The 27,742-nt window shown below is 38.0% G+C and overlaps 2 protein-coding genes across 5 annotated transcripts in view; one reads left to right on the forward strand and one right to left on the reverse strand.

Moving 5' to 3' along the window:
- The first annotated feature begins 1,158 nt into the window (after positions 1-1,158).
- On the forward strand, positions 1,159-4,402 carry LOC117233083 (meiotic recombination protein W68). Its single transcript, XM_033493020.1, has 5 exons — positions 1,159-1,271; positions 1,382-1,815; positions 2,068-2,425; positions 2,756-3,094; positions 4,211-4,402. Exons 1-4 carry the CDS (start codon positions 1,159-1,161, stop codon positions 3,054-3,056), a joined length of 1,206 nt encoding a protein of 401 aa, XP_033348911.1. The 3' UTR covers positions 3,057-3,094; positions 4,211-4,402.
- Positions 4,403-6,257: 1,855 nt separating this feature from the next.
- The window catches only part of LOC117232938 (dipeptidyl aminopeptidase-like protein 6), a 116,427-nt gene continuing 94,942 nt past the window's right edge, over positions 6,258-27,742 (reverse strand). For 2 of the 4 annotated variants that reach the window (XM_033492736.1, XM_033492738.1), the window contains 11 exons: positions 17,971-18,077; positions 16,460-16,658; positions 13,610-13,684; positions 13,258-13,310; positions 12,609-13,169; positions 11,780-12,103; positions 11,529-11,702; positions 10,845-11,067; positions 10,305-10,749; positions 9,811-10,016; positions 9,564-9,665 (listed from right to left, as the gene is read on the reverse strand). In XM_033492736.1, the coding sequence (XP_033348627.1) occupies positions 9,564-9,665; positions 9,811-10,016; positions 10,305-10,749; positions 10,845-11,067; positions 11,529-11,702; positions 11,780-12,103; positions 12,609-13,169; positions 13,258-13,310; positions 13,610-13,684; positions 16,460-16,658; positions 17,971-18,077 (2,469 nt within the window). Of the gene's footprint in view, positions 9,666-9,810; positions 10,017-10,304; positions 10,750-10,844; positions 11,068-11,528; positions 11,703-11,779; positions 12,104-12,608; positions 13,170-13,257; positions 13,311-13,609; positions 13,685-16,459; positions 16,659-17,970; positions 18,080-27,742 lie in introns of all 4 variants that reach the window. The other 2 variants (XM_033492735.1, XM_033492737.1) reach the window with 2 other exon arrangements.

A 27,742-nucleotide genomic window follows, 5' to 3' on the forward strand; every position in this document is an offset into this window, starting at 1 on the left:
AGTGCACTCGGTAGCGCGACGTTCAATGGTCGCCGCTCACAAATGCACAGCGGGGTGTCCAGCTCTCTTGAGATTCGCTACTCGATACGACCGTCGTTCCCCAACCAGGAAAATCGTTGTCGATCGTTGAACAATCTCGATTACGTACCTCGGATCAATACTTTTTCCGTCCTGCAACAATTTAATATGTTTATTGCTGTGAGAATGTTACGTTCGGATAGGTAGTAGATTTTTATCTGACCCCGTTGCCTTCTAAGCTCGCGTCGAAACTCGTCTCAGTTGTTGGAAAAGTCGACTCCGAATTGGCGCCGCCTCTTGACTTTTCTCTCGTTCCCTTCCGCTTCCTTTTTTGCGCATGTTTCCGGAAAAAAGCTGGCAATTTTTTTGGCACGCGTCCAAAATGCAACGTTTAAGATTTACTTTATAATATCGAGTTGTCCGTAGCGAACAGGAAAAAATCAAGGATATTCTAATATTAACAAACTAGAACTAGAATTAAGACTCCAAAGCGATCGATTCAATTCGTCAGTTTGTATTATGAGTGGTTTATCAGAAAGCTAATCAATTTTTGAAGTAACAAGATTGCGTTAACGAATGAATTGTATAATAAATTTGGTGGAATATTAATTTTGTACTTTTAGCGAATACATCGAATTAATGTGGTATTTGTACTTTGAAAATATATATTTTCATATATTTTTATAAAACGTATATTTACTTATGCGTATGTATATAGCGCGAAGAAAGATCGTACGGGTTTCGAAAGTTTGGAAAATTGCTTAGAATTTTGGATCAGGGTAAGTTGTATTTTAATAACGTTGATAAAGAAGCGTAGGGGGATAGAACCACCGAGTGTAATGCAATCCTTCCTCGTGCCATCTATGGACGAGGAAATTGATTAAACGGAACGCTTTAATATTGCTCAGAAGCGTAAACGATAAATTTATAAAATATTCTGTAAAATAATATTAAGTATCATCTGTGAAAGGTATATAAGATGTGTCTATTTTGTCGAGATATTTAAATATTTCTTTATATGTGCCTATCTTGAACAACTCGATCGATTAAAAATAATCAATGAAATTCTTCGTAAGGATAAAATTATGTGTAACTGAAATATAACATTTTCTATATATTAAATTATTTATTGTAGGGAAAATGTCAAAAATAAATAGAAACGTGAAAATGGGATTCAGAATTACCGACAGTCAACCACAAGATGCGGAGGAAAAGAAAATCGATATACCCGTGGTAGATAATGCAGAATCGAGGTGAATGTCGAATGTGGTTGGATCGATATTTTCAATATTTTTTATTAGTCAATTTAAAATTTAGAAAAACCTAAAACGAGAAAATACAAAGTTATTTTTACGATATTTAGGAAGCAATTAGTAGCCCGTATCGAGAACATTACTTCATCTATAATCCAACAGATATGTTCGGGTCGATTACCACAAATTTCATACTCATCAGCACGGAATTATGCTACGGTAGACACGCATACTGCCGAAGACAATGATCTCGAGTCGGAATTTCACGAAGAACCTGATCAGAATTCCGAAGAAATCAAAAGAAATGAAATAAGAACGGTGATCAACTTTGCTACTAAAAGAGGCAAAGACAAGTTTGCTTTAACGATGACCGTGATGGCTGCTGCGCATCGTTTGCTAATTATAAACTCGACCATTACAAGACGATCTCTTTATTACGACCTGAAAAACGATAAAACGTTGAATTTAGTTCCAGAACAGGGGTATCTGGATCAAGCTGTGAATCATGTGGCTAATTTACTAAACTGCTCGCCATGGGAGCTCAGTAAGTGTTTAATGAATTTAATCCAATTTCAAGGGATTTAATAATTATTATATTTCTTATTCTATTTAATTACGTCAATATTTGAACAATAAGAATAGAAAAATTATTAAAAATCTGTGAAAGTTTAAAAATAATTTGTTTGCGAGTAGCAATCGATAATAAAGCAGAAATTACTAATTAATTTTTGCGTGATTATTATATATTACATTATTATTATATTATTGTATTTTGTATGAAATATTAATTATCTAGATTTGTTGCCAACATCAAAGGGATTAGTAGCTGGTGAATTGACGTTCACTCTAACTGACAATCGTATTATCGATTGCACGGTGCCCGGAGGTGTCCTTATTCCGCACAATATATCAGAAGTAATTTCCGTTCGCACCAGGGCCAAAATGGTGTTGATTGTCGAGAAAGATGCTGTCTTTCAAAAATTGTTAAAGGATGATTGTATCTCTTCGTTGAGCTGCATTCTAGTCACGGGAAAAGGGTATCCGGACGTGACTACAAGAATGCTGGTTAAACTGCTGTCCGAGAAATTGGAACTTCCGGTTTATATAATCGTGGATGCAGACCCTTTCGGTGTGGACATCATGTGTGTTTATCGGTAAATCAATGATCAGATGATATGATGAAAATTGTAAAGTTTTAAAACTGTAAAGTTCAAAGAAACTTCTAAATAAAAGGAGGGAAATAAAATTGAGAAAGACGATCAAATTGAGAAATTTTTATTTTAAAATAAACTGATATTTTTTTTTACTAACAAATACTCAAGAAAGAAAATAATGAAAAATGTATATAAGGTCATTTATTAAACGTTTATCAAATTTCTTACACAACCGCGGAAAAAGAGAAAATATTTCCAATAGAAGTTGAAGAAGATTGAAAATGCACAGAGATCGCACGATAAAATTTCTTTCACGTTTTTCTGAATTAGTTTTGGCTCGGCTGCGTTATCCAGAGAGAGGAAATGCTTGGCCTGTTCGAAGGTACGCTGGCTAGGAATACATCCATCGGAATTGCTCGCTCTGGGAGTGAATACCGTTCCCCTCACGGAATTCGATTTCTCGAGACTGATGGCTCTCGAAGGCAGGCCTTATATGACCGACGCGTTTAGGAAAGAACTTGAAATTATGCGAACTGGTAAAGCGGAGATAGAGAATGTGTATTCCTCCTCGGGAAGATTTCTAGCAGCCACCTATTTACCTTGCAAGATCAAAGGCAACGATTATATTTAACATTGCTGAATGATACAGGATGACTCATAATTAAAAATGTACGTGCAGATTGTAGATCGATTAGGTTGATCGAGAAGTTTTGTAATTTTTGTTCTTTGAAAAGAAAAAATTAATTGCTTTTACTGAAATTTCTGTTAACCTACTTTAGGATGAAAATGATAATGCAACGCTTCAATCGTCGTTTCTGTTTAGTCAATTTACATTATTGAGTTTCATCGAATTCACATTGTAATTACGAAAAGAAATTTCTGCGGTATTTTTCTCTTTGCCATTTGTCCTCCCGTGTAAGTCGTACAATCGAAATTTTAAAACATTAAACTTTTCGATCAGCCGAATATTTTATATCTTAATTTTATGGAAGAGAAATCGTACCATTAATAATACTTGAAAACAAAAATACCTCTTAAATGGACGATTAGTCTGTTGGATTTTCAATTTTGTTGCACTGTGTCTGTAACAAGATTTGTTTTTCTATTCATCAATTTGTACTTAACATATCGCCTGCTATATAAAGCCACGAGAAATATAATGTTACCACGAAGCTTGGAGATTGGATTTCGTCCGGTTTTGCTACTTGCTCCCGATAATCGTCATTGCTGTCTTCTAAATTTATTAATTCGGGAACGTTTCGAAACGTTCCCAAATAAATAATACTGCTATCCGATGATTGTTTCGAAATAACCAATGATTCATTCGAGTCTGGTACTGTGATTGTATTTCGTTGACTCTTCGATCTCGTCGCATAAAAATGATCGCATAACCTTAATGTAACAAAATTATGAAATATTCGTCTCGAAAGTCTTTCATTTTAATAATCGATAACCATCGGTAACATTTAGTAAGATATTCTTTTTTCTGATAATTCAATCAAATAATTTACCTATGATTACCAAACGATGGATGTAGCTCCCGTTTTTTATTTCCTTGAACACTCAGCCATTTACGTGTAGTCTTCTTGCGGGGTCGTCGTAGAGACATAATTTTAATTCTCGAAAAGCTTCGTCTGTATAAAATACCCTGAAAATATTATCCTAAAATCTTTTCGGTATTATTTTGGTATACATTCCTTCCAGAACTATGATGTTAATTAAAAAAACAAAAGCGAATAGTCGTTATTTATGATATACGATAATCGAAAGTTATGTATGTTTCAGATTCGATGGAACGAAAGAAAACAACAAGATTTCAGGTAATGTAACAGTTTATTGAAAACACTTTTGATCGCCCGTGGTCAGGGCCGAGTCTCGCTGATATTAAAAAACGCAGAGTCTTAGTAACATGATTATCTCGTGGGTGTTACGTGGAATTATAACGATATCCGCGAAATCGGCGTCTTTAAACGATTACAGGAAGCCTCCTTGAAAATTGATTTTACAACAGTGGTTACAAACGAAACTTTATTCTTTAAGGTAGGAAATATTCTTTGCAGGTATTGAAAATTAATCTTTAACACGTTGAATCACATTATGAAACATATTTGATTACTAGAAAAATAAAACGTATGAATATACAACTCTGTTTGTAATATGTGGTCATATTAAAAATCTGGAAAATAAACGTATGTAGTAAGGGAAAATATTCATTTATTTTGACCATTACGAAATGCTATGAAACTAAAAACTTTGATCTATTCGAAATTGCCAAAGCAATAATCAAATATTTTGTGTGAATATTTTAACAACTCATCGAGCGAGGAATTTAGAAATTGCCAGAAAAAATAGCTTCGAAAAATAACAGATAACACATGGAATATCCTAATATAGATGTATAATTGAATATTAGAAAATGAAATCAAGGACACGACATTTTCGATCATCCAACGTGCTATCACAATAGTTTGCGTTTCACTTATGGGATACTTCGTTGAAACCGATTGAAAACGATCGATTGTTTGGCGTGGCCGATTTCGTGGATGTTCGGTCTCCAGGTCCGTGCGAATATCGTAAAAAACCGAGTGGAAACAATCCGCGTGCCCTCGTTTCCCACGAGAAACTATCGAGAACGCCTCCCTGTCTCTCGATAACGATAATTCACGGCACTCTCGCATAGTCGCTCGCTTGATGATCCGAGCGAATTATTATTATTATAAAAAACAATTGTCCGAGCGCGTTGGCCACACTCGCGAAGCACGATTGAATTCAACGAGTCGCTGGCCAATATTCGACTCAACGCTTCCGAGTATGTTGATCGATTAAACCGAATCTTTGATCATTCAGACGTTGTTTCGAGTTGGCTCGCCTGATGCGATTCACATCGAGGAGTCTGATATACATAAAACGTCGTGACGAGTAGGCCACTTCCGGAAATCAAGTCCAAGCTCTCGACGATATGAACATCGATACGATTGATTATTTCCTTTGATGTGAGATCGAATTATTAGAAAAAGTGTGAATAAATTTTGAATCAAATTCGATCGTCGAATATAGTAGTGAAAATTGTATTTTAACCCTGACATCGAATATTTAAATATCGACGTGTTAGAGTAGTTTAACGAACAGTCTCACAATGAAACATTAAAGAGTATAAGTAAGAAATCGTACTTTCAACAGCTAGAAATTCTAATATATTTAGATAGATAACAATTCGATAACAGTACCTTGTCGTTCAAGAACCCTGAAGGCTTTGAATATCGTTTACTACTTATTAAGTGTACATCGATTCTCGTGGAGAAGCTTGGACTTAGTTCGGAGCATGCGTTACTCGAACAATTTCGTTTATCGATACCTTATCTATTAATACCTCGATGTTCGAGTGTTATCCGATGACGTTAAAAACGCGTGAAATACCGTCTAATCCGAATAATAATCGTCAATCTGAGTATCACAGATTATCCAAATTAATTTCAAATAGTCTCCTTATTATTATTATCAGTAAATTTTTGTTCTCCCATTACGGATGATACAAACGCTCGCGATTTCTTTTTCATTTTTTTTATTTCTTTCTCTTCTTCTTTCTTCTTCTTCTTTTTTTTCTTTTTCTTCTCTTTATTCTTGTATAATTTTCTATCGTCATCTCGAAATAGTTGCACGTCGACGAGCGATTTCGCGTGGTCGGACAGGCGAATACATTCGTCGACATTGTTCGCATAAATTCGTCCGAGTGTTCGCACGGGCCCGATATATTAAACTCGAGTTTCCGCGTCAATTGCAATCTGCATGTCCTGCGTATGTGTCTTCTCTTTCTTTGTGTGTCGCATTTTACTTTTTTTTTCTCTTTATTGTATAATATATATATATTTTCTTTTTTTTTATTTTTAATTAATTCTCTTTAGCCTAGCGGCGATAATACGTTACCAAAAGCTTATAGATACCCTTATGCGCTGCTACCAAGGTTTCATTTATTTATTTATTTAATTTTCTTGCGATTTAATTTCACGTAATTCGCATGCTTGCAATTCCCTCTTGTTCTCCTTTCTTCTTATCGCTGTTTATAATTGTTATTTGCCATTGTTTCTTTCTTTTCTTTTTTTTTTACTGCTTGCGTGCCTGCCGAGTTCGTGAGACCGATTATCTATATGCCTACAGTTAAAGTTCGCCGCACTTTTTTTTGCCATTTAATTATAAGTTAATAATTGATTGCGATTGCACGCTCACACTCTCATTCATTCTCACTACCTCACATTCTATCTCTCTTTTATATTCGCGTTCACGCTTCTCCCTTCGTGTTTCTCGAGTTTTACTAACCCTTTCTCTCGAATTCATACGCGAGAAAAGTTGCTCACGAAAACGAACAAAAAACAGAAAAAGAAAAATGAACCTTTTACAACATGATCTAACAATAATGCGTCTGTCCTTGTCGCGCAATCCGGTTAGAAAGGATCCAGCGAAACATTTTCTAAGGAATTGCGACGTTTCTTCTCGTTCTCACGAATGCAGGATGATCTCCGCGTCAAATGGCGCCGTTATATTTTATTTAGTATCCTTCCTGGAAAAAATATTGAGGCTACGTTGATTCGAATATATTTTTTCGGGCCGTGGAAGAAACGTTCGTGGATTCGAGGGTAGACGTTCAGGTGAATAATTGGTGAGGCAATTCCTTAGCCAGGCGCTGTTACACCTTTTGTACTCTCTACGATCGACATCAAGCACGTAATTTCAATCTAATCGATTTGCCACGTCTACTTATCCGTCCACGCGCAAATGTGGATCTCCTCGACGAGAATTCTTTTCATACGTTGGACATATTTCTAACAAGTCTTTCTCTTCCTGTGGTTTCCTAATTTCTTTCTTTGTATCTCGTCGAGGCCCTCAGCCACGCAGCCTGACGCGGACGAACCACATCGATCACTCATCTAAGAATTCATTAATTATTATTAGGTAATTTCTTCATCCTCTCCGTTTCTATTTATTATCGTTTGATTAGTTGCACTAGCCTTGATTGTCGGCATTTAAGGGCTGCTGGGCAGGCAGCGTTTTATGGCGACGTGCGACTCTCTTCGTTCGAGCGCGACATATTTTGTGTTCACTTAGTTTTCTCTTATCCTCTTAATCAACTGTGAAAGGAATCTCGTCTCGATCGGACTCGCGAGCGAAAAATATCCAAGTCTCTCAACCCTTTCGCTACGTTTATCATCCGGATGAGGAATAATTCGGAAGAAGCTTGAATCGATGGCACGGTACAAATTTCAAAAGACACATAGAGGTACTAATTATATTCGTCAAGTAACGGATCTTCGAACAAACGAATCACCGGAGCGGGTTTTTTTGGTAGCGAAAGGACTAACGAAAGTGTTCTGAAAACAGATCTCGGGAGTTCGATCGATCTCGAACGATTATCCTCCAACATCAACCGCGTCTGAACGAACATCGATCATTAACACGTCGATCGAGAGTGTCCTTAAGCCACAAAGATCCGAAGGCGCATTCAATTTTGACTTTGTCAGGACACTGCACATGATCGACGTTGATCGAGAAAAGGAATACGATAAAGGTTCGTTACCCTTGACGAGGTTCGTCCTCTCGAACGAGCTAAAGTATATGGTGAACCTGTAACGTTATCCTAAAGCCTCGCGTCGCTTAACTTACTTAACGATAGTTAGTTAATCTGGAAACTGTGTGTTTATAGTACAACTTAGCGATATAGTACAACAAACGATCAACGATAAACGGGAACACTCGCAAACCTCGTCGAGGGGAACGTGTCCTGCATCAAGGGATTCATCGAGAGACGTGCATACGGATATATACAAATATTCAAGGATCGAATGTGAAGTTTGGCAAAAAGGGATCAGGTCGATAAAGGGCTAGGGAAATACATTTTTTCTCTTCCCTTTCTGTTGTCTTCTTTTCCTTGCTTTTACGCGCAAGTAACATTATGGTACATAGACTAGGCGCAAAGCTGTACAACACAAAATTTAGCACTAGGCGTTCGTTTTCAAAACGATGAAATGAGTCGGTACCCCTAGACAAGCGTCATCGCACAGGCGTAACCAGCTTTCCAAAAAATCAGGATGGCACCGATATATTTGGGACGTAGACTAAGAAGAAAACGGTCGTGAAACGCGAGCCTGCAAGCTCTACGTAATACGTCGTGATTTATTGAACCTAGAGATATGACTCGTTCGTATAGGAAGAAGTCTACATCTTCGAGAATAACTGTTCCTCGATGAAAAAGGGGAGCTTGCAAGCTTCTTTGATAAGCTCGAAAGCGGAACAATATATATAAACGGCATGAATGTCTCGAGCGGTGACGAGTGTGTATGGTGGAAGATCGATATAAAAAACATGAAACGCGAGCTTGCAAGCTCGCGCTAAGCTCGATACGCTCGATCGTCGTTCGCTGAGTATCCTCCGTGTGTCATCGATCGTCATTCGATCTCGAAAGTTTCGCTGTATAAAAAATGGAAAGAGCTTGCAAGCCTGCGAGAAGCACGACACCATTTGCCGATTCTCTTGAATTTTTGTGTAATTTCTTTCGTGGATCGTAAGAGATAGATCTTAAGATGAGAAAACGCGTGAATCTCGAGCTTGCAGAATCTGAAAGTGCCCAAGCGCCAGTGAACTGTGTCATAGTTCTCTGGATGGCTGGGGTAGATTCTAAACTAGAAATTTATTCGGGGTGCGCGTCCAAAGAGCAAAGTGAAAGTTGTTCGTAGCAAAGAGGAATCCGCAGGCTGATGCAGGCGACTGATACATAACGTTATTTAATGGTATTACTTATACAAACACTAAGTTTACCTCATCCCTCTCATCATCGCTTGTTTTCTACGCGTAATCATTCTCTGCGTCACAAGCATTCTTGACTTCGATACAGACTAGCATTAATTTTAGTCGTTTCGTTATTTTTTCTTCTATACGATTCTTTGCTATTTTTGTTTCGTTCGCGTTTTCGTTGGTCTGATACGTAACGATCAGGACCAGTGTATTCCGTGACGTCCGATATATCTATTTACTCGAAGCTAGTCTAGTCCTGAACGACGGCAGCCTTCTTGACGAGCATCCAGATCAATCTGGGATGTATCAGAAGTAGGCGAGCTAGAGACAACGAGGGAGCGTTCGGCTTGAGGCACTAGGACGCGTCCAGGGCGAGGCACTCTGCGAGGAAGTCCTCCATGGAACGATAAGCGTGTTCCAACACACCTGATAAGGCGTGGTCTTCGTCCGCGTAACTCTGTTAAATTTAAAAAAGCGTTGTTTAAGATATAATTCAAATACATCGTATGAGATTCGAATGTTTTAAATAAGTAAGATATCTGTGAAGATTTTGTTAATTCAGTCAATTGTAATCAAAGAAAAGCTTTGAATAAATCACATACCTGGTACCTGAAGATGATACCCGCTTCGGACAGAGCCTTAGCGAAGGCGACACCGTGCGTATAAGGCGCTGTGAGGTCGGCTAGACCGTGAAGAAGGTAGAGGCTATGACTGGGCACCAACCTTGCACGCTGGGTCAGGTCAGCCTCTACGTAACCTTTATAGTTCTCTGCTGGGGCACCAAGGATTCGCTCCGTAAACGCGGAATCTATTCGAAAAGAACAGAGCTCTAATCTAGTAAACTTTATACAATAAAAAATGGTAGAGAAAACTCGTATTTCCTTCAATTTGTTCTAGGGAATACAGAGCTCTAATCTAGTAAACTTTATACAATAAAAAATGGTAGAGAAAACTCGTATTCCCTTCAATTTGTTCTAGGGAATACGGAGCTCTAATCTAGTAAACATTATACAATAAAAAATGGTAGAGAAAACTCGTATTCCCTTCAGTTTGTTCTAGGGAATATTCTAGATTTATACAAAATGCAGTAACTCACTGTAATAGAGCCAATCCGCAATAGGATTCACAGCAACGCCACACTTGAACACGTTCTCCTGGCTACCCAACACCATGGCAGTCACGTAGCCGCCGTATCCCCAACCCCACACTCCCACCCTCGTGACATCTAGGTACTTCAGAGTCTTTAGCAAGTGCCTCAGTACGGTCAACTGATCTTGAACCTCGACGCCACCGATTCGCCTGAACAGATCTCGTTTTCCTTGACCTCTAGCGCCACGAACATCCAACCTGACATAAACTACATCATTGTGGCTAGACATGTAGGTCCCCCAGTCGATCTTGAATCGATCAGTCACTGCTTCGCTTCCTGGACGACCGTTCACTTCAACCAAGACAGGAAATGCCGCGTCTCTGAGCTCCTCTCGCCACGAAGGCGGTAATAATAGCTGCACTTGTGCTTTCCAGCCTTGAGGTAGGGGTACCTGAAGAATCAGTTTAGTTATTAGTAGAAATGTGTGAAATAGATCTTTCAGTAGATCAATTTCAGTAGATCTTTTTATTTGTGCGAAGCACTTACCTCGAAGCTTCTTCGAGTTGGTAACGCCAGCTGAGAAAGTTTATCTCCCCGTTGGATTCGCGTGTCATATAACACGCGAATCATTTTGTGAGAGGTCATCAAGTGGACACCGGCTAGTGGAAGGCCTGGACCTTCGCAGTAGAGAACGTAGTAACCCTGAGTTTCGTCTCCGTTTGGTGGACTTACGGACGCACCAAAATGCGTGCAGTTGGTGTAGTAGAACCTATAAAGCCCATTTATTGAATATCTTATTAGAGAATTGACGCGATCGAAATTTTAATAGCTAATAAATTCGTAGGAGTTAACGTAGTTGTGCGTAATTTTAAAGCTCGTTTCCACCGATATAGTTCTACGTTCTTTTAAAGTAGGTTGTATTTGCATAGCGAGATACCGTTGGCCTAGTTCTACATCATTTTGTATTTAAAGCAAATTAGGTGCACCCTACAGTTAGGCTTTGACATTTGATTCTTCCAGTCTGGATTTAACTTAGAACACGAAAAATGTAGTAGATAGATACGTGACATTTTTCCTTTAATTTTTTTGCTAGAAATTCTATTAAAATATGAAATATCCTTTTGTTCATTAAAACGTGATCGTGATTTAGACATAAAATTTCGAGGACTCCAGTAAAGTAAAGTCAACTATAACACAAACTATTTACGTTCTAAATACGTAAGAACCCACCTACTGCTCCATAGAACTTCGCCGAGATCACACGTGACGCAGAGCGGTTCCAGACGTCGAGGATCATCAGCAGTAGGATCACGAACGACATAAAGATGTCTCTGACCTGGCCTTCTTTCCCTAGTGCCCAAATAGTACACCAAATGGGCTTTCGTGTCCCACGCTAAGATTTCACTTACCTTAAATATCCAGAAAAATATGTACAACGCTGATTCTCAATACGATATATTATAATTAATTTATTAATTTACCTCACCTCGTAACGACCGTGAGATAGGACCGCTATCCTTTGTTGTGTTAAGGTTACGTGCTTGATGTGGGTGAAGTGCTCTTTATCGCCTTCCTGAACAGCAGCTAGGAGCAAGAAGCTGTCACCATCAGGGGCGAATAGGGGATGAGGTTGTGCGTCTAACCATTGTCCTTCTGGCGCTCTCTCGGAGTGAGTCTCCTCACATTCCCACATTGGTGCTCGACAAGCGGATACCAACGAGAGATTCTGCGATCTGCTCATCCAGACGACCGCTACTTGGCTGGAGTCGTCGCCCACCCAACCCGCAGATATCAGATAATATTCTCTGTAAAAAAAAATAAACTCTTTCTTCACCGATTCATTTCCACATTTTATTTAGTTCGAAATAGGATAAGGAAGACTTATGAATAGGACGGGACAAATTTTAAGCAAGTACCAATTTTTCAATTATATGAAGGTAGTTCTATCTTGTTTAAAAATAACGCTCCTTCCATTGACTTATGTAAAATTTGGTGCATTTGTTATCCAATCAGATCTGTCAATCTAGTATCATAGTATTTTGTAAAACTAGATAAAACATAATTCTCCTCAAACATAATCCTCGCCAAACATATAATATACAGAATGTAATAAAATAAATCGAGTGTCAAGAACGCCACGAATTTCCTGAATGACCCAATATTATTAGTTAAATTAAAAATATCTTTAACGATTTCTGGTGTCTTTTCCAATGAATTTTTAGAAATGTTAGTAGCAGAGAGTGTGTTAATTATTTCAGACTTGTTTACACATACGAAATTATCCTTGAAAGCTTTCCTTCAACTACTTACTGCCCGTCCAAAGCAGGTGGCGGCTTCAGCCTTATCCTGAAGAGGGTCGTCGAGTTCGCTGTTCCATTTCCATTGTAGGAGTTGGTCAGGTTGCTCAATTCCATGAGCCACAGATCGACCTCTGGATTGAACGAGCCGGGAGTAGGATATCTAATTGACCTCGATGGTGGGAATGAGCCTCTCCTAGGCGTGGACAAGGGACTGGAACTGGGCCCATCCTGACCCGGTTGGCTACTGAACCAAGGGAATTCCAGGGCAGTGACCTTGGTGTCATTGAAGCTAGCAAAGAGAAGGTGCGTGCCATCGGGACTAGGCCAGGTTGCTTCTGGCCGCGGCATCACTTCCTCCTGATACAACCAGTCTGGCACGCCATTATAAATTACTCCAGGGACACCTGTATCGGTTATCCGCACGTCTTCCGCCGCGGAGGGTGCTATCCTCACGTAAATATCATTCTCAGAGATCATCAGGAGGCCAGACGTGTTACCCAACCAAGTTGCGTGTTGTAATCGCGTTTGCTGCATTCTCCCCGACATGTGTAGACGAAGAGGCGTGTGATGGCTGAAAACAGCAAACAGTGCGTGAGGATGTACGAGTAAATATAGCTTTGATGGAATAGAAAGGTTTTATTGATGGACAGTTTACTTACTCGTTCGTGACGTCGTAGACTGTATAGTATGCGGTGAAGGTATTTCTGTACACCTGCAATAGTGGAATCGTTTGGTTATTTAGTACTTTCGGAGAATTTAAAGATTTCCGAGGTTTTTACGTTATCGTGATTTTATAAATTATGAATTATAATTCATTTATATATCGATATAAATTTACGAATTGGATTATGAACATAATTTTTCAATTCTTTTTTACATTTGAAAACACTATTCTAGGGTAGTTAAACAGTAATTAGTAGTAAGTTATATTTCAAATAATTTGGTTTAATGCAACAACAGTGGGCTCTCTAAATGCCTGCGAAGTTGTTCCTCGTATTTTACATTACTCACCGGCTTGACATTGTGTTTGAACAACACAAAACGCAGATCGCCGCTGCACTGGTAGCCTTGAACGTTCAGCTGTCTCTGGAAATAAAGCCGGCCAAGATTTACGGGCTTATGCATTTTCCATTTTCTGTGTTAGCGGGAATTTTACGACCATTAACTGTCCTCGTAAAACCAAACGATTCTCGAACTTTCAAGAACAATCCCTCGAAACATAGATCCACGTGCAATGGCCGTTTTAAATCAAAAGCAGTACGACGCTGTATTTACGCGATGTTTCCCATATAAAATTATTCCTCACATCCTCATCACGCTTTTTAATTATAATAGTCCGCTATCAGTAACGTTATGAATCTTATTGCATCGTTTAATAGATAACGGCTTCCATTGTGCGCTCGTGAATTGCTGTGCAATTGGATTATGCACTAGACCAGAGTTCGATATCTATTTCTGACCAGAAGATGAAAGGCACGAGTTATGTGGCGATTGAAGTGTGTTTTTCTGGTCACCAAATAAATGTAATGTATTCGTTCACTGACTGGCTATAAAAATAAAGGAACAAGAACGTTGGACTTGTTTCTCCTCAGCCAAGCAAAATCATTTCGAAGTATTACCATCTTCTATAGCTGCACATTCGCTGGTTTAAGAAGCATTTATTCCGGAGAGATTACACGAGTATCTTTACGTGAGCAAAACTACCTAATGCAATCAAACGATCATACATTTATCAAGTACAATCTTCTATCCAATTTCATTAACATGAACAGCAAGAGTTCTCCATCAGCAAGCAAGAAGAGCCTCGTCTATAGTCGAGCATTTAATCCCCTGACGTTTGGGTTCTTTGGAATCAGCAAAAGCAATGATAGCGATCGTCACCGCTCGCGTTCATTAACGGCGATCTTACAACTCAACCACTAGAAAACATTATTACCCTCAATCGTATTTCATATTCCTCGTCGTCAGATGAGAAGGTTCCTTCGTTAACGGTTAGTAAATTGACATTCTCGCTTCTCAAATCTCCTTCTCCGCTCTTATACGAAATTTCCGAGGTATAATAACCAAACTTTGCCAGTATATTGTGCGAATAAAATTGTATTAAAAAATTCTAATGAAAATATGAAATGCAAAAAGACCAACACTCACTGACTCAAGTGACCTACATCTGTCGGACATTTTTTAATGAATCATTTGAGATTAATTAAAGTTTAGCTGTTAAATCCTGTCTGTGTCTGTCAAGTCCCATCTATTAGATCATAACCATCAAGAACATGATTGTTCTTGCAACGAACATTCCACAATTTCTTCACTTCCTTCCTCTCTTTACTTAGCTCATTATTATTCTTCTTCTTCTGCCTTCGTTTTAGTTCTCGATCATCTCTCGCTCACCCCACGGGCATGCAGTATCGTTTCGTCGAGTGAAAATGCAATACCACTGAAATGAGCGAGGAAGAGAGCGACTCCCTTTTCCCCCGAATAAACCGGCGAATACCTCAAATTTCGCCGTATATACGGGCTACTCTCTGTGTTTTATGACGCGCCGCGGGCTAAACTCTGTCCGATAGATAAGACGATGGACGTTTGATATTCGACGGTTAAGACCGTTTATTGCTACCCCTTTTCTCGTTCTATGTACATCATACAGACAAATTTTAATAATTACATATATGGAATATAGCATATCCAACAGATTTCCATTATTTTGAAATACGTATATATACAAATTAAAATTACAAATACAAATTAAAAAATATATATATATATATTTCAAAAATGTCACAAATGAAAATAATTTAGTCATATGTTTAAATGTTAAAACCGTTGAAGAGGCATTTCCAAGAACTGAGAATACGAAATTATAAAATTAATATTGTGTGGTCATCGCAGTGTGTTCCGAAGATCAACGTTCACACGATAAGAACAAAGTTAATTGAAAGAATTACTTAACTCGACAACATACCTTAGCGTCACTAAATTCTGTTCTACGTTTGAGCAGAAATTTTTCGTTTCACATCACCTAAGTTGTTAATTTGCATTGTTCATTCAGCGTTTAGACGAGAACTCAGATGAGATCGTTCCGCAGTCGAAGTTTTTCCTCTCGGAGGAGGTCTTTACATTTAATTGCTATTAACCTCAGGCTGCATTCCGCCAGGTTGGTTTCCACGTGTTTAATTAATTTCGTTCATGCGCTGAAATTTATAATCCTCTTTGGGAGATTGTTCAAGAAGTAAGAACGCTGATACCTCCTCGCAGCGCGGATTTCAAACTCGAAGGACTTGAAAAATATTCTGCAATTTTGAACCGCGAGATTGCATTAGACTTAATTGAAGTTAACCAAGGAGCGTCCCCTGTTGAAATTCTTGCCCGACGTTCGCTGAACGAGGTCATTGCACTTGGACGTTCGGTCTACATAGATTAATTGAGCTAGAGCAAATTTTAATTGTCGCGGCTGCTTCTGCACCGATTTTACTCGAATCGAGGACCAACCGTTGAAGGACGGTTTCCACTTGTGTGTTTCACGGCCCCGTGTTCGTTCTGCTCAAATTTCTATCAACGTTCTCCGATTGTACAACAAGCACAGCCAGGCTTCATAAAGATGCATAGAAAGATTAAAATACAATGCGACTCTTGCGTTAAACTATGCAGATTCACACCGAACAATCCTCTGCTGTTCTCCTACTTCGTGAAACGAATATTGAAGAGCTTATAACAAAAATGATTCTTGCCAAATGATATAAATGAAGTCGAAGAGATTGTATGGTTTAAAGTAGAGCGGAAATTAAGAACGATAAAATTGCGTTCGAGGTCTTCTTCTTTTGAGAAAGAAACTTTCGTTAACACGCTTTGCGTGATACGTACGAGCGTGTGATTAGAGACCAGAAGGGACACGGAATTGTTGCTGGTGTCCAGGAGAGTGAGGGAACCGTCGTCAGCCTGATAGACAAACTTGTCGTGGGCAACCCAAGTCGGTGTTAACCTATGCGGCGTTAGATCATCACGAAGGCACTCGTCTAACGTGAGCCGTCTGCCGCTCCAGTACAACAGCTCGTCGACGTACCTGAAAGTTCATGTCTAATTTGATAATAGCTCTTCCGGAATATCAGTTCGTTAAACATCTAATTCAGTTTACCAATTACCTTGCAATTAGTATCGAGTTAGATTGCAAATATTTTCGATTAATTTTAGAATTATTAATCTTTTCATAAAGTTAGTTAATATTTAAATTGCAACGAGCTTAAGTTCATATATAATTTGATAATAGTTTGTCTAGAACATAGTTGAATATTCGATGCTTGTCAATAATTCCCTTAATATCGGAAAAGATGTTTAATATTTTAAAAGATGCATGTTTCCATCTATTCTCCGGCTTTAGAGTTATCGATTTTTTCATCACGTTCGTTAATGATTTAAATCACAAAGCTTTTAAGGCTAAACTTCCGTGTTTACGACGTTTAAGGGTTGCGAAAAAGTATAGAGAGGGTAATATTATAGAAAGCGAAGGGATGCTCTCATTCCGAGTTGGCTTTAAGAGCGATAAAATGGAGATTTTCTGGCGGGACGAGGCTGGTTATCCGAGAGAATTTCTCGCAAAAAGTGAACTCGAAGGTAAAGAGTGAAAGTCAACTCGCGAGCTTTTTGAGCGAACTCTGTATCTGATCCTGTTTCGGGATGTAACTCGACCTTGATTAGTTCCTTCTTACAGAAGAGAACACAAAACCTTGTTACGAAATAAATCATAAGATTCAGCTGAAATTTCTCCGTATTAACAACAAAATAATAGCTTCTTCTATACACATGGAAAATTATTTATCAACATTATAAAATAGTGATTCTAAATACTTTAAATTGATGAGATCTTTATTACGATATTGAACATACGAGTTCTTCACAGTCCTAAACGAATTAATGAAAATTTTAGTAATTTCCTAATGATGTGTCGAGTTTATTCTGTTTCTCTGTAAGTCTTCCGATACTTATAAATCATTCAAGTGCAACGTTGTACACCTATAAAAGTTCGATATAAACCTACAAGTAGTTAATTTTAACTCATATTGAGCCTGGTAGTCCCAACGGTAAAAAACGTGGAAAAATAATATCGTTTACAAAAAGCTGCATAAAATTCCTCCGTAGAATTTCCACGTGGATAAATCGGGTTTCCGGGACGACTACGGGTCGTGGCTCGTTAATATAAAGGGATCAAGAGATTTCGCCCGATACGAGGGAGCAGCTCCGCTTAATTTTGCGAATCTACACCGGGTAAGGCATTTCCGACTGTGTAATTGCATCCTCGGCTAGCGGAAACTATCGAGAGGACCGTGGACCAATAACGAGTAGAAAAGAGAAACGAAAGAAATCATTGGAATACTTACCCGAGAAGGTAAATGGCCGTGACGATCCCGGCGATAACGAAGCCGATGACCAACAGCGAGAAGATTATGCTCCGCCAATTGTGGCCGCCCTCCGCGTACGTTAGATCCTGTGAACAGACCAAAGATCTTTGTCGTCAGCGATCGATCGATCCACCAAATGAGGATTCTACCAAATGCACAAGCTTGCATGCAACCCGCGAAACCTTCGGGGAAGAACAAACGTTCACGATCGACAGTCAACACGGCTCATGCTGGTAATTGGTTTGTTAGTTGATTGGATCTGGTTTCAGTTGGGCATTCTCAGGTTTGTTCGAAGCCAGAGATTCCTGCGGTGACTTTTCTTCGGTGGTTACAAGACAGTGGCCTTGTTGGGTTCGTGTGATTGAGATCTAGTGCGAGTGAGTCTGGGCTCGTGCATAGAATTCTCGACAATTAGGGGAACAGTCTTTGGTGACAATTTTAATATTGGTGTTTCGGATTTCGTTCAGTTTAGTTGAGTTACTTGAATCGAAGTTCATGTTTGTTGAGGTTATTCGATGTGTAAACAGAGAAAACTCGTGGATAAATTGTAAGGCAGAAAGTATATTTAAATAGAAGTCTAATTATAAGTAAGAATACAATTTGAGCCGGTCCAGATCCGCACGCTAGCTGTGTTACCCAATAACTGAAAACCAACGTCGTCTGTCTACTGTTTATGGTCTGACTTCGTCGCAGTCTTTTGTCTACACGCTGTCGATGGCTTCAGTGTTTGAGAAAACTAAACAGACCAGATGTAGAGTTTTCTTAGAAGTGGCGACCACTTCAACAGTTTTTAATTGAAGCGAGTTCGTTTAAATTCGAGTCAAGTCAAATCTAATGGAAGACAGTGTATACCTAAAATGGTGTTGAGGAAGAATAGATCCTGAGATTGGAAATAACAGATTACGTTACCTAATGACTGTTGCTCTTCTCAAGACAATATTTGTTTCGAGAGTATTTCAATTGAAAAAATCTTTAGAGTCTCAAAGAAGAAATCCCAATGTTCTCAAAAATTACTAAATATATTATTATTAGAGTCGTTGGTAAGATTTCGAACTTGTTGTCCGGGACCGGTTTATGAAGTTCAAGATATACATCTTTTCATAAAACGTGAACAATACAGCTGTCCATAAATGTTTAAATATCCTTCCTTCTATTACTTAAAAAGTAAAACGATACCATAAGGATCAAGGACGATCGAGCTTACTTTCTTTGGTACAATCGCGACGGTGGTACTCGTATAAAGAATATCGAAGGATTTCGTGCAGGATACGCGTTATGGTTCGTGACATGCATATTGTATTTGGGTTATGCTCGCAATGTAGGTGGCTGCCTCTGTTCGCAGGGCTAAGCCAGATAACACGTTCCTACCGTGTAATACATAGCGGCGCGACTGGATTTTCGGGACCTGTTTGAATGACCACGCGACCTGCGCTACGCACACGCGTGTTTGCAAAATCCGGCCTCCGCCGGGGGTTATCGATTCGCCACGTAAACGTCCCTAATCCGACCGCTGTTTATCCAACAGCTTCTATCGTGAACGATCACCGTGTTATTTGTCTCCCTTTACTTGATTGCGAGAAGCACATCGACTTGTATAGTAATGACGTATTAACCTGTTAACAGGGCGAGATGATCTACCTCTCTTAGATATGCAGTGGCGTATAAATAGTAAATTATCTCATCATAAATTCATCGATTCGGCTTATATCATTCATTGAAACCTTTAATTTCGGAAAGAAATAAAATTGCAATTCTTTTAGACAGATACAATGTCACATCTGAATCTGATAAATTCCCTCAGAACGATCGAATTAAAGGAGCTGAACCAGTCGCAGCTCGAAGCTCTCTCTGGTTCGGAGCCCGATCATTAAATTTGTAACAGCTTTTAAACGGTCCTTCGTGCCTGTTTGTACAACGTACGTTTTAGTTATACGATTATAGGAAGAACAACGGTTGGAAAAGAGATTTTTTCTCCTTTTTCTCTCGTTAAACTCGCAGCTGAAAATTTATAGCATGTTTAAAATATAATAAAAATGTAGTCCTCCTCTATCTCTTTTATCGCTTGATAAATTAAGATAGTTCCATTCTCATTGACGTAACATCGATATTAGCATTGGAACACGATAATCGGTTTCGAACGACTTGTTTATCACAGTGGTTGATCATCGATCTCCGTCATCTTCTTTTTAATTCCTACCACAGTTTCTTCTCTATTTACTTCACGTTGTTTTGTCCACTGTTCCTTCTGTTTCTCATTTCAACTCCTCGTACGTTTCTCCAGTTTATCTTCCTTTAAGTCTCAACTCAAATTTTTCTCCATTTCGTTTTTATTCCTTTTTCTTCAAGAAATCGTTAACACTAGATTTTCATGAAAACCATCAGAAATGTACATCGATAAATCGCGTATTGAATTATAGTACATTATCGTTCAGTTTTTAATTGAATAACAAAAATGTATTATTTGTTGATTCTACAAGAAGACTAAGTATTATTTTTAGTCATTAGTTTCTCATTAATTTATACTTTTACTAATATTCATTTACAGTTGCTAGAAACCAGCTAAAGTGTCCAGATATTTATGTGCGGTAGCATACGTGTTTTCCAGTGTAGCAATTGATCCTCGAGTTCTGTCCTTTGCATCCTTTTTTATCTTCTATAGTTTCTTCTCTATTTGCTACCTATCTTTTCTACTACTGATCCTCCTGTTTCTCATTTCGATTCCTCCTCTACTCCCTCTACCCTACAGCTTACGGTTCTTTAATGTCGCTTTAGCATCCGCGGGGAAGCTGATCGATTCGTCGCCTTTGAATTCCAAGCATGTAGCCGTGCACGTGCGTTGGAGCAGGATATAATGTTTTCGATACTGCACATTTCGTATCGAGGGCGCATCATGATGAAACGTGACCGACCCGAACGTTTGTTTGTCGATGTGCTCGTCTCGATGTTTTCCTCCGGATTCTCCATTGTTCCTCGAATTATTCTCTCCCTATCTCTTCCACGCTATCGATCATCTATGCGAAAGTATCGCGACGAAATCGTCGACATTGATATTCAGTGTGTTTCGGGCAACACATGGCGAACATTTGGCGTGCAAGTGTCATCTTCTAGGTCATTCTCTAGGTGATTTTCTACGTTCTCTCCCATATATTCGGAATTTATTAGAGTATCCGTGTTTACGATTTGAAATTTGTTCGATTATTCAACAAGAGTGCGAAAAGGGGATGTTCAAGAATATAATAGCACCTCTAGATGGTTACGAGAATTCAGGTTTCGATACTATCGAACCAAGAACGAATTTTATTCGCGATTTCGGTATATGTAATTCGAGAACCAGCTCTGTTCGCAGTTATGACGAGGAAGATTGAATATGAGCATCGGTTCCTCGCCAATGCTCCACTTTTTAGTGAAAGAGCAATGCCACGAGTGTCCATTTGCTACTGCGTTTCAAGCATTATGGATACTCGTAAATTTTGTAACATGAAAAGTATTCAAATACATACTCATACATGTGTGCATACATAAAAAATATTCAATATACACACATATGCGCATTAGGGTAGAGTAAGAAAAATGGTAATAAGAACACATCTTGCTTCTACTTTTGCAGATTAAACATGCGAAAGTTATGTAGTTTCTATCGAAGAATTGAAGTGTCATCATTTTATGGAAATTCACTTCAAGAAAATTCACCTCAAGAAAATTCACCTTTCCTTGTATCGTGGTATTATCGTATGTTTGTTACACACGTAGTATCATTTGTCCTAGTATCGATATTTCCTTTAACTTCCTTATATTGTTCTTTTTTGTTGGAATTTCCCCTATTCTTGTTTTGTTGGAACTTCCTATTCCTGTGCGCTCCTATAATATCATTATTATTGTTGGCATTCCATTTTTAGATGCCCTTGTGCACTGCTTTCCTTTTATTGCTCAAATATTTGCTTAGTGCCCTCGTGCTTCTTTTATTACTGCAACTCCTTGTTTTGATTCCTTATACTGCTTGCTCCTTTAGTGCTGAAATTTCGTTGCTCTAAAATGTCTTTTTTTGTGTTTCTGATTTGCGTCTATTATTGTCGGAACACTTTCTTCGTATTTGTATTTATAGATAGGTAGTGTTCCTTTACCGTTATCTCTTTTTATTGCTAAAATTCTATTATTTTTACACCCTCGCGTAATTTTTTATTGCTAGACTTAATCTTCTTTTTAGTGTTCTTATATTATTTTTGCTTTCTTTTCGCCGTAGAATTTTTCTCAGAATTTCGCTCAGAATTCTCAGAATTTCTACCAGTGTTAAAAAGCGGATTTCTGGAGATTTTTCAAGCTCCAAGTTTCATTACGATAAAGCGTGCCAGATTAAAAATATGATTGACGTAATATTAAGAAATAAACTACATTCATTAATAATTTGGTACGACACTGGCGTTTATACCATTGCAGCATCTTGACAAATGAATTGATGTCAATCTAATTTTAGTTCGAATCTTATGAAGTATGCTTTAGCTCAAGCTCAGCTAGCGTTCAAAAAGATAAAATATTGCATGCACAGTCATATGTCATTGCATCAATCAATGCCGTTATCCGATGCTTGAATTTATGATCTCGTTATATCAGGGTAACTGCGGTACTTGCACGTTATTAGTTTCTAACAAAATTTCCATTCATGCTGGAAAAATCCACTGCTATCCTCGTACAGAGTAAACTTAGCGACAATCGATGTATCTTTCTTTGTCACTTCGTGTGTTATTTATTGTTGTGTTAATTATGTATTAAAATAAAATTATTATACACTATTAACTGTTTATCGAAATGAATAACCGAGCGATATAATGTCAAATCTCAAGGATCCAGTAAAGAAAATATTAGAATGCTTCGTCGTGGATGCATTTTAGGGAAGAATATTCGCGCGAGCAAGCGACACCATGCGCGGAAACGTGTTCAGAACTTGCCGGTAAACACGTCCCGCACGACGACGCTTTTCAGAATAGTAAAATAGCAGTGTTACAACACTGCCACGATGGTATTAGCATGATACGGAGCGCGGCGAATACGAAAGACGCGCGTAGGGTGCGCGCGAGGAAAATATAATATTCCCTGTACCACGGTAGTACGTTCGCGGTAAGAAAATATCCGCCAGAGTTGCTATGCCACTCTTCTCACAGAGTTTCTTCTCGCATCTTCTACAGATCCTTATGCTTCGAGAGATAATAAATGTATTTTCAGCGACATAGCTATCTCGAACGGTCCGCTTGTGAAGTGCCACCGATAATATGATAATTCCATGTTTGATCGCGATTTTTCCAATGGATATCGATGGCAATATTGATGCACAACTTTTATATATATATATATATATATATAATATAATATATATATATATACATACATATATATATATATATATATATATATATATATATATATATATATATATATATATATATATATATATATATATATATATATAAGTGGCATTTAGATTTTGGAAACAACAAGATTGCTGATGTATTTTTTTTTTTTTACAAATGCGATTATCGTTGCCAAGTTCATTTGATTACTTTTCACTTGATCGCGGTTTGCTATCAATACAAAAAATTATTGAGTTTGTTAATTTAATCATTTGCATTCGAAGCTTGCTGTGTCTTATATTTGGAATCTAGTTTTAGGTTGTGCCTTCTCTGAAATTTAATTCAGTCGCCTGTCGCAGCTATTCTGTGTATTTTATTTCCTATTTTACGGAAAACGGTACAAAATCTACTGCATTCGGGATAAAGTGGCAACATAGGGTTCGGAGAATTCCTCTCAATAGATTGAACTACAGGGTATTCTATTTTATCTTCAATATAGAAATATAAATTTTGAGAGGTCTTCTATATTTATAATGCCTCGAAGTCCAAGAATTGTACTTTTAAATCCTACAATATAAAAAAATAATAAAAATAAAAGTTTTTTCAAAAATATGTAAAACATTCAAAATAAAGAATCTATAGTAGTGCTGAGTTATTAAGTACTGCGAATTATAATTCAGAAAGAACCGTTGATTTCGTGCTTTTATAATAAAAGATGTTGAAAATGATACTTGAAAGATAAGAAAAAAGCATTCATGGAAAGAGTGGGTATAAACAGACTGGAATGAGAAACCATAAACCTTCCTTCGCGAATAAATTTGAATCCGAATAGGGCATTATCCTTCTTCAAGAATAAGGATAAGCACGTTATCCCGTCTTCATAGATAAAAGATAGAACTGATTTAAGAATAATTCATACTTTATCAGTTCTGTTATTCAGATAGCATTCTCGTTTGAACGCTGTCCACTATTGAAGATTCGGGGACGCTGAAACGTGCTGGCTTCGCCAAGTCTATACATGGTCCTCGAGGAATTCAAGTGAATCTCCTTTCCTTGAAAATCAATCTTACACAATCGAGTCAAATTTCTTTCATCCTCGATCGTGATACCTCTTCAAATTCTCAATCACTTGGTTCAAAAATATTTCTCGTAAGAGATGAACGACAACACACGATCTTTGACTGTTGGAATTACGTTAGTCAATAAAACAAATTCATACGCAATTACGTTTAATTTACTTAATTTTGATTATCATTATTCAAAAATAATGGTAAATATTTATGGATAAACACGTATAAGAAGGCTAATGCTGAAATGTCTAACAGTTTCTCAGCAAAAAGACCAGACGTAAGTGTAAAAAATAATAATTAAACCCGAGCATACCCCCTTAAACTGTTAATTCCTGGCTACGTGCACGTATTCACGTATCACGTTTTTCTTCTCGTCGTGCATCGATTCTCGATACACGTCGAGAAATGGCGCACGGTCTTCCAAGGGATTTAACGTTTTCTATATGAAATACCGACTCCCTGGAGCGACTTCTGCTTTTATATTCCAGCAGCAATGCGACCCTTTACTATGCGGGGACGACTGGAAATTGGAACCTTCGCGAAGAAATGTCTGCCACAGAGGATTGCGTCTGGATTATGCTATTGCGTTGTTTTGCGAATGCAACGATGGAAAGTGAACACAACTCTCGCGTCGATTGACGTATCGCCGGATTGGAATTAATCGACCATAGAGATAATAGTCGCGGTCGAACGTTTCGAAGCATAGCCTCGAGCCTCGTTGGTGAAGAATTGTTCTGTTCTGTTGCCGAATAATTGCTCTGCAATTACAGTCCTCGTCATGGTTTCTTCGATAATGAATGCCTGGTCTCCCGTTCGATTTGTTATCTTTAGCAAACGAGGAAACAACGAAATGCATCACTGTGATTTTCACCGTTTCTAGCTGTTTTATGAGCCATGGATTATTGTTCATTCTTCGAATGCTTCAAAAAATGGTTTCGTGAATGCGAAACTTTTCGTAAATATTGTATACATAATGAAAGCTAAATCGAATTTCGTGGGTAAAATTGTAAATTTGTAAAATTGTTACGTTTCTCTACTTGTCAATCTATGGATTAATTTATGATCAATATTGCTTCTGAATGAGTCAAAAAACTAAAGCCAAATAAGCTAAAACTTAAGCTATCGCCGTTACTATTAACCGAAAGATACTAATTTTGATCTACTATAGATTTTCGTCAATCTATTCGCATCTTTTTTTTTTGAGTCTCGAGAACTGTTCAACGTCGACCTTCGGGATTCTGGGAAACCGCGAAATGTGTGTACGATTTCGTAACGAATATCATTCTTCGACTCGCCTTTACGTCATCACGTGGTACATCACTATGCTTCCATCAGATCTATCCTAGGAAATTTTGCCCTAGAAAACTAAAAACAAGCACTATTCAACTCAGTATGTAATCCAAATCTTTCTAACTTATTCCAAATTTTTAATTTTCTATCTGGTTTCCTCAAAATGTGGCCACCCAAAATTCAATTTCTATTCGTCGAAAATACCCACTGAGTTGAACGCTCTGTCGTCCATCAGCAAAGCTGGGAATTTTGTAAAATTCACCGTTGGAAAACTCGCGTTCACCTGCGCCAGCTTTCGTCTCTCCGGTGAATAATGTCAGACGCTAATGTCGCGCGGCGAGAAACGAGTAGAAGCGAACACTTGTAGTGAGTCGTCGTTACTCACGAGCTTTGCAACCGCGATATTTACATGTTTACAACGGTACCGCGTTCCCAATGGAAATAATGCGCGCATTTTCAATCTCCTTCAGGCGACGAAACTTTTCCGAGTCGAACCAACTTCGAGCTCTTTCGGTATTCTCTGAGAAAGATTGGTCAAACGAAGAATTAATCATTTCCGATCCTATTGAGCTGATATATTTGTGTTATGTTTATTGTAATTCATCTTCATTGCACATTGTTGGTAATATCTTGCATATATAACAAACAAAATTTTTATGATTAGTAGATATTAATCATTTTTTTATTAAGATTTATGAGATTTAAATATATGTCGGAGAAGAGTCAGGAACAGGGTTGTGGGCGTTTGATAGATCTCCCTTAGAGTTGGCCATCGTTGTGTGATAACGAAGATACGGCCTGATGCTACGAGTATGGACACTACTGATTCGACAATCAACAGCGGTGGTTGGGCACTTGCGATGTTAGTGACGTTGGTCTTAGATTCGATGACGAATCCACGGTCAACGGGATGAAAGATATACTTGCTCTAACTCAAACTCACTGATCGTCAGGCGCTGCTCCCTTCGTCGGTGGGATCTCAAGAAAGAAAGAATTTTCGTCCCAATGATGCCACAGAGGAAAAATATGATGGGGTGTGTCTAAGGACACGAGATCATCGGATTCGTCGAGTATAGCCCTCGTTCCGAAAGTAAGGGAAATTGACGCCGCTGTCAATTGGTCAGTTTGGGACAAAGACTGTCTGTCCGTTTGGAAAATCTTAATTGGCGGAAAAAGCCAGGTTTTATAGCGGGTCCTCGGGCTAACTGGACTTGTGCTGTGTACGTGCCTCAACATCAGGTATTCATTGTCCGAAGGAACCGTTGGAATGTTTTACTGTCGAGTACCTCTATTGGTATTTCTTTTAATGAAGGTCATCCTATAACTCCACACCTTTGTTAGGCGAAGCGCCCGCCCCGTTGACCGCGGCTACGTTCGGCGACTGATGGTCGCCTTGAGTCCAAGTTTATTATCACAAATCGCAAACAAGTACAATTGGGCAGAATGACGGCAAATTGTTTAATTACGACTGTAAACTTCAATTACAATTTTACGGATTTTCCCGAAGTTCCAGAGGGAAGGCTCCGGTGTCCTTTCATCTCCGACATATATAATTAATTTTGAAGATTAATAGTTTTAATTAACTTAAAATCTTAAAGTATTATGTCTGAGAAAAACATAAATTGTAAATTTATTTATGGAGATTAAAAATTCTTTTAATATTATTATTTTTAATATTAAATTTAATATAGTTTAAGTGAAAATTTTAAATTGTAAATTTAAGGATTAAATTAAAATTTATATTAAATTAAATGATATGAATATAAATGAATATAGAAAAATAATAATTAGTATATATAATTTTATTGATAAAATTTCTATTTTAATATTTCTTCATTGTATGATTGCTGGTAATATAATCTTGCATATGTAACAAACAAAATATAATTATGAAATTTGTCATTGCTACTTTCGATTTAGCGATATATAAATCTTAATTCGTTATTTTAACTTCTTAATATTTGTGCTATGTATTTTAAGTCGTTATCAGGAGCACATAATTCTGGTCGATTAATTTCTTTTGACAATTTAAATCCATCATTGCATTTC

This window comes from Bombus vosnesenskii, unplaced genomic scaffold (genome assembly GCF_011952255.1).
Source record: "Bombus vosnesenskii isolate JDL3184/JDL3185 unplaced genomic scaffold, Bvos_JDL3184-5_v1.1 scf7180000013294, whole genome shotgun sequence".
NCBI lineage: Eukaryota > Metazoa > Arthropoda > Insecta > Hymenoptera > Apidae > Bombus > Bombus vosnesenskii.

Bases quoted from the DNA above. Each gene is read 5' to 3' on its own strand.
- LOC117233083 (XM_033493020.1), top strand. From the start codon at position 1,159: ATGTCAAAAATAAATAGAAACGTGAAAATGGGATTCAGAATTACCGAC. The intron at 1,272-1,381 runs GTGAATGTCGAA...TACGATATTTAG, and splicing joins GTAGATAATGCAGAATCGAG to GAAGCAATTAGTAGCCCGTA. The intron at 1,816-2,067 runs GTAAGTGTTTAA...TTAATTATCTAG, and splicing joins CTGCTCGCCATGGGAGCTCA to ATTTGTTGCCAACATCAAAG.